The sequence below is a fragment of the Myotis brandtii genome, unplaced genomic scaffold (genome assembly GCF_000412655.1).
Source record: "Myotis brandtii unplaced genomic scaffold, ASM41265v1 scaffold230, whole genome shotgun sequence".
NCBI lineage: Eukaryota > Metazoa > Chordata > Mammalia > Chiroptera > Vespertilionidae > Myotis > Myotis brandtii.
The window spans coordinates 1056306-1066458 of NW_005358650.1; the positions used below are offsets into that span (position 1 = coordinate 1056306).

Genomic DNA, 10153 nt, shown 5'->3' on the forward strand with positions numbered 1-10153 from the left:
GGTGCAGCGCCCCAACCCCCTGATCCGTCCTGCTCTGTGTGTGACAGGGGGTGGTGCTGCAACCTCCCCATCGACCCTGCCTTGAGTGTGACAGGGGGCAGTGCCCCAACCCCCCAGTCGGCCCTACCCTGAGCGTGACTGAGGGTGGCATCACAACCTCCTTATCCGCCCTGCTCTGTGCATGACGGGGCGGCGCCCCAACTCCCCAATCGGCCCTGCTCTGAGCCTGACCAGGGGCTGCACTTAGGGATTGGGCCTGCCCTCTGCCACCCGGGAGCAGGCCTAAGCCAGCAGGTCGTTATCTGCCGAGGGGTCCCAGACTGCGAGAGGGCACAGGCCGGGCTGGGAGTCCCCCCGCCCCCCGAGTGCACAAATTTTTGTGCACCGGGCCTCTAGTAGCTAATAAAACATAAAGATATTGTATGCTAAAAATAGATATCCTTTATAATTTTCTATATAATAAAAGCCTAATATGCTAAGTGTCCGGTTGTCCGGTCAGCCGTTCAACCAATCAAGCATAATATGCTAATGATATACTAAGGATGCTCAACCGCTCGCTCTGATATGCACTGACCACCAGGGGGCAGACGCTCTGACCAGTAGGTTAGTTTGCTGCTGGGGTCCAGCCAATCGGGACTGGCCAAACATGCCCTGGAGCCCTCTCGTGGTCCCTCCCCGGCTGACCAACCTCCTGCATCCTTCCCCAGCTCCGATCATGCTCCTGTGAGGTTTCTTGTCCTGGCCTGCACCCTCTCGCAATCTGGGACCCCTCGGGGGATGTCGGAGAGCCGGTTTCGGCCTGACAGCGGGACAACCAGTAGCTATGATGCGCACTGACTACCAGGGGGCAGACGCTCAATGCAGGAGCTGCCCCCTGGTGGTCAGTGCGCTCCTACAGAGCACCGCTCAGCCAGAAGCGGGGCTCATGACTGGCGAGCACAGCGACAGTGGCGGGAGCCTCTCCTGCCTCCACGGCAGCACTAAGGATATCCAACTGACACCTTAGGCCCGCTCCCTGTGGGCTCCCTGACTGTGAGTGGGTGCACGCCGGGCTGAGGGACCCACCCCCAAGTGCACAAATTTCATGCACCAGGCCTCTAGTCTGTAATAATAAAAGCATAATATGCTAATTACACTGGAGGTCCTTCCGGACGAAGCCGGGGCTGCAAGGGAAGCCTGGGTCCCAGGTGCCAGAGGGAAGCTGGTGCCGGCAGCTGGGGGAAGGAAGACCTACTCTTGCATGAATTTCATGCATCAGGCCTCTGATTGATAGATATATATATATATATATGAATTCTTGAATATTGTGTTCAGGAGTATGGTACTAAATTTTACTAAATTTTATCTGTTCATTAAAACCTAGCAAAATATAACTGCAACACTAAATTAGGTATTACATGATGTTCTTATTAATAGTGTAGTATTTCATTTAAACTCATTCATAGTAATTTACATCTAGTGAAACTTAGCCATGCTAATTTATGTTTTCTCTTATCAAGTTTGAAAAAAAAATATATACATCTTTGTACATATCTCCACCCCAAACACTTAACACACACAGATGCAACTTTTGCTCCAGAGTAGTGCTTAGGTGGAGAGTAGCTGGTCTAATGGCTTGGCATTATAGCATTGGAAGGTGTGAATGGCCATACTGGGAATTGAACCTGCAACCCATTCATGTACCCTGACCGGGAATTAACCAGTAACCTGGTGTATGGGATAATGCTCAACCAACAGCCACAACGACTGGGCTCTACTGATTTTTAACTGCCACGCGTGTGTCGTACCAGCCTGTTCTGTGTTTCTGTCCCTCCTATCAGTCTCTACATGGCTGCTTCTTCAGTGATAGGTTTTCTGTCCAGCTAGATTTCAGGTGGTTCTCAATGATGGCTGTTCAGTAGTTTAGTTGTAATGTTGATGTGGTTGGAGGATACCAGTACCGCTTTTACCTACTCTGCCATCTTGACAGGAAGCCTTATGTTAAGTTACTACAAGAGTTTCTAATACTTCTGATGAGGTGTGTTTTAATTTTTTTAAATATGTTTTTATTAATTTCAGAGAGGAAGGGATAAGGAGAAAGAGATAGAAACTTCAATGATAAGAGAGAATCATTGATCAGCTGCTCCTGCACACTCCCACTGGGGATCAAGCCTGCAACCCGGGCATGTGCCCTGACTGGGAATCAAACCGTAACCTCCTGGTTCATAGGTCGATGCTCAACCAGAGCCATGCCAGTCGCGCTGATAAAATATTTTTAAAATAATTTACTTAAGCTTAAGTAATTTATTGAGACTTAAATATAGAGGAGTTATTTTGAAAGATTTGTACATATAAATATTCACCCTTCTTTGTGTTAGCACTCAGGATTAAGCAAACTACCATAATGAAAATAAAGTTACTTCAAGTAATACAAAATGAGAAAATGTTTTCCATATATTTTTTTTTGTTCAGGAATCAAAAGATGAACAGTGGAAACGAGCTATGGATTATTTAAATGTTGTCAATGAGCTCAACTACATGACTCAGATCGTTATCATGCTTTATGAGGATCCTAACAAGGTATCCAAGTTATCGATATGTATGTGTTACCCAAGGTAAATGAATAGCTTTAAGTTTCTTATTTTCCAAATGTTCTGTGATATTTTTTAGGATCTTTCTTCAGAGGAACGCTTTCATGTTGAATTACACTTTAGTCCAGGAGCCAAAGGATGTGAAGAAGACAAAAATTTACCATCCGGCTATGGATATAGACCAGCTTCAAGAGAGGTAATAATGCTGAAACCCTCAGAGCTTGGTGACCACAAGAGAGCACTGCAGTGTTAGCTTTCCATGAAGTTTCTATAAGAATTTTCTATCATGTGCTAGAACTCTTATCTCAAGTAAATAAGTAGCAAGATGGTTTACATTTTTAAATTACAATTTAGGTGGACATTTTTAGGCATGGTTGAATTTTATCTTTTATTTAGATTATTTTGGATTTTTAAGACCAGTATGTAAAATGGATAAAAAACTATAGTTGTTTTGGTTTTGGTTTTGGTTTTGGTTTTGGTTTTGGTTTTGGTTTTGGTTTTGGTTTTGGTTTTGGTTTTGGTTTTGGTTTTGGTTTTGGTTTTGGTTTTGGTTTTGGTTTTGGTTTTGGTTTTGGTTTTGGTTTTGGTTTTGGTTTTGGTTTTGGTTTTGGTTTTGGTTTTGGTTTTGGTTTTGGTTTTGGTTTTGGTTTTGGTTTTGGTTTTGGTTTTGGTTTTGGTTTTGGTTTTGGTTTTGGTTTTGGTTTTGGTTTTGGTTTTGGTTTTGGTTTTGGTTTTGGTTTTGGTTTTGGTTTTGGTTTTGGTTTTGGTTTTGGTTTTGGTTTTGGTTTTGGTTTTGGTTTTGGTTTTGGTTTTGGTTTTGGTTTTGGTTTTGGTTTTGGTTTTGGTTTTGGTTTTGGTTTTGGTTTTGGTTTTGGTTTTGGTTTTGGTTTTGGTTTTGGTTTTGGTTTTGGTTTTGGTTTTGGTTTTGGTTTTGGTTTTGGTTTTGGTTTTGGTTTTGGTTTTGGTTTTGGTTTTGGTTTTGGTTTTGGTTTTGGTTTTGGTTTTGGTTTTGGTTTTGGTTTTGGTTTTGGTTTTGGTTTTGGTTTTGGTTTTGGTTTTGGTTTTGGTTTTGGTTTTGGTTTTGGTTTTGGTTTTGGTTTTGGTTTTGGTTTTGGTTTTGGTTTTGGTTTTGGTTTTGGTTTTGGTTTTGGTTTTGGTTTTGGTTTTGGTTTTGGTTTTGGTTTTGGTTTTGGTTTTGGTTTTGGTTTTGGTTTTGGTTTTGGTTTTGGTTTTGGTTTTGGTTTTGGTTTTGGTTTTGGTTTTGGTTTTGGTTTTGGTTAAGGAGAAAGAGATAGAAACTTCAATGATAAGAGAGAATCATTGATCAGCTGCTCCTGCACACTCCCACTGGGGATCAAGCCTGCAACCCGGGCATGTGCCCTGACTGGGAATCAAACCGTAACCTCCTGGTTCATAGGTCGATGCTCAACCAGAGCCATGCCAGTCGCGCTGATAAAATATTTTTAAAATAATTTACTTAAGCTTAAGTAATTTATTGAGACTTAAATATAGAGGAGTTATTTTGAAAGATTTGTACATATAAATATTCACCCTTCTTTGTGTTAGCACTCAGGATTAAGCAAACTACCATAATGAAAATAAAGTTACTTCAAGTAATACAAAATGAGAAAATGTTTTCCATATATTTTTTTTTGTTCAGGAATCAAAAGATGAACAGTGGAAACGAGCTATGGATTATTTAAATGTTGTCAATGAGCTCAACTACATGACTCAGATCGTTATCATGCTTTATGAGGATCCTAACAAGGTATCCAAGTTATCGATATGTATGTGTTACCCAAGGTAAATGAATAGCTTTAAGTTTCTTATTTTCCAAATGTTCTGTGATATTTTTTAGGATCTTTCTTCAGAGGAACGCTTTCATGTTGAATTACACTTTAGTCCAGGAGCCAAAGGATGTGAAGAAGACAAAAATTTACCATCCGGCTATGGATATAGACCAGCTTCAAGAGAGGTAATAATGCTGAAACCCTCAGAGCTTGGTGACCACAAGAGAGCACTGCAGTGTTAGCTTTCCATGAAGTTTCTATAAGAATTTTCTATCATGTGCTAGAACTCTTATCTCAAGTAAATAAGTAGCAAGATGGTTTACATTTTTAAATTACAATTTAGGTGGACATTTTTAGGCATGGTTGAATTTTATCTTTTATTTAGATTATTTTGGATTTTTAAGACCAGTATGTAAAATGGATAAAAAACTATAGTTGTTTTGGTTTTGGTTTTGGTTTTGGTTTTGGTTTTGGTTTTTATTGTTGTTTTACTTGAGGATTAATTCATGCTAAACACTCTGCTAAGCACTTGACATGAATTGCATTTTAATCTTTATAGTAACCTTACAAAGTTAAATATGTACTCAGTTTAAAACTTTGTACTAAAGTATATTACATATTGATAAAAGTACATAAATCATAAATATATGCCTTAATAACATATTATAAAATGAACACAATTGAACACTCAGCCAAGTCATAACTACAATAATATCATTATTCCAGAAGACCAGATTATGCCCTCTCCTTATCACAGCCTCCCTGTCTTCTCCCCAAAGGTACCTATTGTCATAGATTAATTTTGCTTATTTTTGAACATTATATATATGAAATCACAAAATATATGCTTTTATGGGGTGAGGAGTAGATTTGGCTTTTTCTTTCATTATGTTTGTGAGATTCATCTATTCTGTTCTTTGTTTTTGTTTCCATGTATTCTATTAAATAAATATAGTGGAAGGTATCACTCCACTGCACTTAGATAATCATTTCATTTTTTTTTCTAATTCAAGTTATGAAAATGAATGTTTTTATGAACATTATTTTACAAATCTCTTGGTAAACAAATGTACACATTTCTTTTAAACATACATCTAGAGGTAAATTGTTAGGTCATAGGATATGCATATATTCAACTTTAGAAGATACAGTCAAATAGTTTTCCCAGTTGTTTTCTAAAGATACTGCCTATCCTTGTCAGTACTGATATGACTAGTGTTTTTTAATGTAACTATTTTGGGAGGCATGTAATGCTATCTCATTGTGGTTTAAATTTACATTATCCTCATGACAAGTAAAGATTAGCACCTTTTAGCATGTTTATTGGCCATTTGGATATGCTTTTTGGTGAAGTGCTACTGCCTAAGACTATTAAGATGATGAATAGAAGTGTTGATACTAAGCATTCTTGTTCATTCTTAAACTAAAGTGAAGAGGAATGTTCCAGAGAGACCTTTTTGGGATTTTGAGATTTATATAAACTCTGCAGATCAATTTTGAGAGAAGTAACACTTCTATAGTGTTAGATCTTCTAGTCCAAGGACTTAGTATTGAAAGGGCGAGGGCTACGCCCTCCATCTTGCCCCAGGGTAAGGGCTAGGCCCTCCATCTTGCCTCAGGGTAAGGGCTAGGCCCTCCATCTTGCCCCAGGGTAAGGGCTACGCCCTCCATCTTGCCCCAGGGTAAGGGCTAGGCCCTCCATCTTGCCCCAGGGTAAGGGCTACGCCCTCCATCTTGCCCCAGGGTAAGGGCTACGCCCTCCATCTTGCCCCAGGGTAAGTGCTCCATCTTACCTTGGCCATGTGCTTGGCAAGGAATACAAACAGAAAATACAGACTTCCCGGAAGTCTAAGCCTCTGGTAGCCACACCCAGGAACAAGACACCGACTTGCGCCTGGCCAATCGGCAAGGCCACAGCCCTTTCTCCTCCCCTTACTCCAACCCCCTATAAAACCCCTCTCCACACAGAGTTTGTTCTCTCTCTGCTTCCTGTCGCTGCATCGGCAAGGTGGGGGAGCCGAGCTAGCTCGAATAAAGACTCTTATGCTTTTGCATCGGACTGGCTGGCTCCCTGATGTGGTTTCTTGGGGATCCTGAAATCTGGGCATAACAGTATATTTTTAGTGAGATATTATATCTTTTTGATAAAATTAAGATTTTTTAAATGCTGTACCTGCTTTGTCAGATTAATTTCTAAGTTTTTTATATTTTTATGCTATCATAAATGATGTAAATTTCATTTTCTATTATTGTCATATTGAATTTTAACTCATTTTTGTATAAAGATTTTATAACTAGCAGCCTTACTACATACTGTTAATCATTCTAATAATTTATCCATAAAGTCATTTGGATTTTCTATGTATATGATTGTATCTCTTTGTATATGATTTTCTATGTATATGACTGTATCTCTAAGTATATGATTGTAATGATGACAGAAGTCCAGTAAAATGTTGAAAAGATTTAGTAACAGTGGCACTCTTGTTTTTCAGTGACTTCTTTTTTTTTTTCTTTTTTTTTTTTTCAGTGACTTATTGTTGACTGTGTTGATAGTTTAGGTTTTTAGATATCTCTTATCCAGTTAAAAAAGTTCCTCTTTATTTTCTATACCACTTAGTTTGATGAGGGTTTTATGTATTTCTGCTTGACTTATTTTGTCTAACTTTATGTTAGATGGGTATTAATATAAGTTTTTTAACTTATCTGTCTCCTACACTATATATACTGTGAGAGTCTTTCAATCTGAGACTGTATCTTATTAATCTGTGTCCTGGCAAATGGTACCACTCAGTAAATATTTAGTGGGTCATAAAATGATTGTTATTTATGTATGCAATCATCACATTTGTTGGAAGTATTTGGAACAGAATTTAAGTATTCTGAAATGTATAAATTTGGATGAAGTTTAGTTCATGCTTGGGTTGATGCCATTCCTGTATAACAAAACTGATCTTTACTCTTCTTTACTGTGTTTTATTATTGTTGTTTATTTATTTGGACATTTAATGGAATTTAATTAGGCAATTTGTTTTATATGGCTTTTTTGTTGGATTACTGTTTAATTTCTCCGTAGAGTATATGTATTTCTAAAAGTCAGCAACTCTCATCTGTCTCACAATACCCAGAATAATACTAGGCTCTTGTAAGAATTTAGTTACTATTAATTTACTTGAATAAACAAACCTGTATATGTATTTTCAGTGACAGTACCAATTGCTGATTCAATTTGTTCATCAGAAGAGATTGTTGTTTTATCTGACCTTTATATGGTATATTTGTTTCCCACAGAATGAAGGCAAGCGATCTTTTAAAATTGATAACGAGGACGAACCACATACTTCTAAAAAAGATGAGGTTGATCGAGGTGTGCTATTGTTCAAACCTATGGTATCAGAGCCAATTCATATACACAGGAAGTCTCCACTTCCAAGATCTAGGAAGATGACTACAAACGAAGTAAGTGCATGTGTCAGAGCATGTTTTTCATATAGTAAACTAACTATATTTTAATAAAACAGAAAAGAAAATACAGCTTTAATTATGGAGTAGGACATAATTTTTTAATAATGTGTCAGGAATAATATTTGGTTAAAAGTAAAGAGAAATTGCCAGAGATGCTTCAGCAATAACTGATTTCCAGTGACACTGTAGATTAAGATAGGAAATTCTAAATTGTTGGCCTGATTGCAAAAATCAATATAGGAATTTAAAATTTGATGATACAGTGAATAGATGAAAAATTTACCTTTGTATTAAGATCTACAATTAAATAACTAAAGCTAATTGTTATGCTCAATCATAAAATAACATTTAAATAGCTACTAAAATAACATTTAAAAGGAAAGTTGAACAGTTGGAATGAGCTTATTAAGTAAATCTTTAATATCTATATACATTTTTACTTTAAATGCCTTTATTTTAGATTATCTGTATTCTTTGTCAGTTGATTTTCCAAGCCCTGATTGAGATCAGTGCTTACAAATGTTTTCTAAATGCTTGAGTAGAAGTATAAAGCAAGAATTTAACTTTAACACAGAAGAACCATCAACTTGTAAGTTAGAAAATATATATTTTTTATTTTAAAGCTTTTTAAAAATATTTTTATTGATTTCAGAGAGAGGAAGGGAGAAGATATAGATAGAAACATCAATGATGAGAATCACTGATCTGCTGCCCCCCACCCCCCACGCCCCCTACTGGGGATCGAGCCCACAACCCTGGCATGTGCCCTTGGCTGGAATCGAACCTGGGACCCTTCAGTCCGCAGGCCAACGTATCTATCCACTGAGCCAAACCAGCCAAGGCAGAAAATATATTTTGTTGCTAATTAAGTGTACCAAGTCTTAAGAGTATAGTATTATCTAACAGTTGGTGAATAAGAATATAAACAACAACAAAAAAGAATTATACCCATTTCTATGGCCCTGAATTATACCAACATAAGTATCTTATGATTCTTAAGTTTCAAATATATCTATGCCTCAGTTTGACAGTTATGTACAGAAAAAGCATCTACCCATACAATAAATTGTTGTAATTTTATCATGGAAATTGTATACTAGTTAGGGTTCCCACTAATTTAATATTTTAAGTTAATTATGATAGAAGATGATGAACAATTGTAGAACATTGGTTATTTGTTCTGTTATAGTTTAATTAAAAACAGTGAAACCTGGGGTTATGTTTAGCTTTCTTTAATTTCAGAAAATAACCTAAGCTACCACTTGAGGGCAGTGATTTTGATGTTGCTGAACAAAGCAATCTGCAGTTAATCGGATTGTTCAGAATTTCATCATTCAGTCTTCTCCTGCACTCCAAAAAGCCTTAAACACTGATACAGCTATCATTTTGCAACTCATCTGTGTTTGTAAAATCTTCAACAAAATCACTGCCCTTTGTTAACTCTTAAAACACAGAATACATTTATAAATATTTTCTCATAAATACTTAAATAGTTGCTTTCAAGAGATTATTTCTATGCCATGCTAAACTTTTACTTTCATAAGGTAAATTATTCAAGTAAAACCTTGAAGACTCTTTCCAGCGTCTGCCATCTGCATGGATATCAGAAGTTTGTACTTCCAAAAGACACACAGAGAAAAAGACTATTCTCTTCATTTTGTGCAAGTAGATTTTACTCTGTCCTCACTGTCTGAAACCTGAACATGCAAACATATAAAATGAGAATGTTTGCTGCATGTTTTGCCTACTGTACTCTATAAATAATCTTTGGAGGGTATAAACAAACAGATAGCTTGAAAGTGTAAACAAGTACTATTTGAATCCATCTAATGGTTGAATTTTTTTATTGTCTGGCAGACAGATTTTCTTTTTTACATTATATACATTGAAATCTCTTTCACCCTGTGCGTAATTTTTTCATGCTTTGGGTTGGAAACTTTATCCACTATAGCACAAAACCTCTTGAATATACAAAATTAAGCAGAATACTTTCATATTTTAAAATTGCTAAGATAAAAAATTTTTAAATTTCCAGTTTTAAGAGGGAAGAAACAACTATTAAGCAGTATAAATATATGTTGTATATTTAAGATAATAAGGTAATTCTCACAATTTTTATCATAATACAATTAGATTTATGTCATTCCTATCAATTTCTCAGATATTGAAATATTTGGCTCCCAAATTACTGTTTAATAGTTTTTTAAAAATTGATAAGCAAATGCGAACAAACTGTATTTTTTTTTCTTTCTGGTCATTGGCTCTGTTGTATCTAACTTTGCATGCTCTGCTTTTTTTTTTTTTTTTTTTTTTTTTTTCCCCCTTTTT

At 36.7% G+C, this 10153-nt stretch overlaps 1 protein-coding gene across 14 annotated transcripts in view; it reads left to right on the plus strand.

Moving 5' to 3' along the window:
- The window catches only part of PPIP5K2 (diphosphoinositol pentakisphosphate kinase 2), a 78445-nt gene that overhangs the window by 50159 nt on the left and 18133 nt on the right, over positions 1-10153 (plus strand). For 10 of the 14 annotated variants that reach the window (XR_001362169.1, XM_014539869.1, XM_014539870.1 and 7 more), the window contains exons 22-25: positions 2452-2559; positions 2650-2766; positions 7652-7819; positions 9370-9486. Coding sequence is in view for 13 of the 14 variants with exons in the window: in XM_014539869.1 (XP_014395355.1) it covers positions 2452-2559; positions 2650-2766; positions 7652-7819; positions 9370-9486 (510 nt within the window). In the remaining variant the exon portion in view is untranslated. The remainder of the gene's footprint in view (positions 1-2451; positions 2560-2649; positions 2767-7651; positions 7820-9369; positions 9487-10153) is intronic. The other 4 variants (XM_005866426.2, XM_005866428.2, XM_005866430.2 and 1 more) reach the window with 1 other exon arrangement.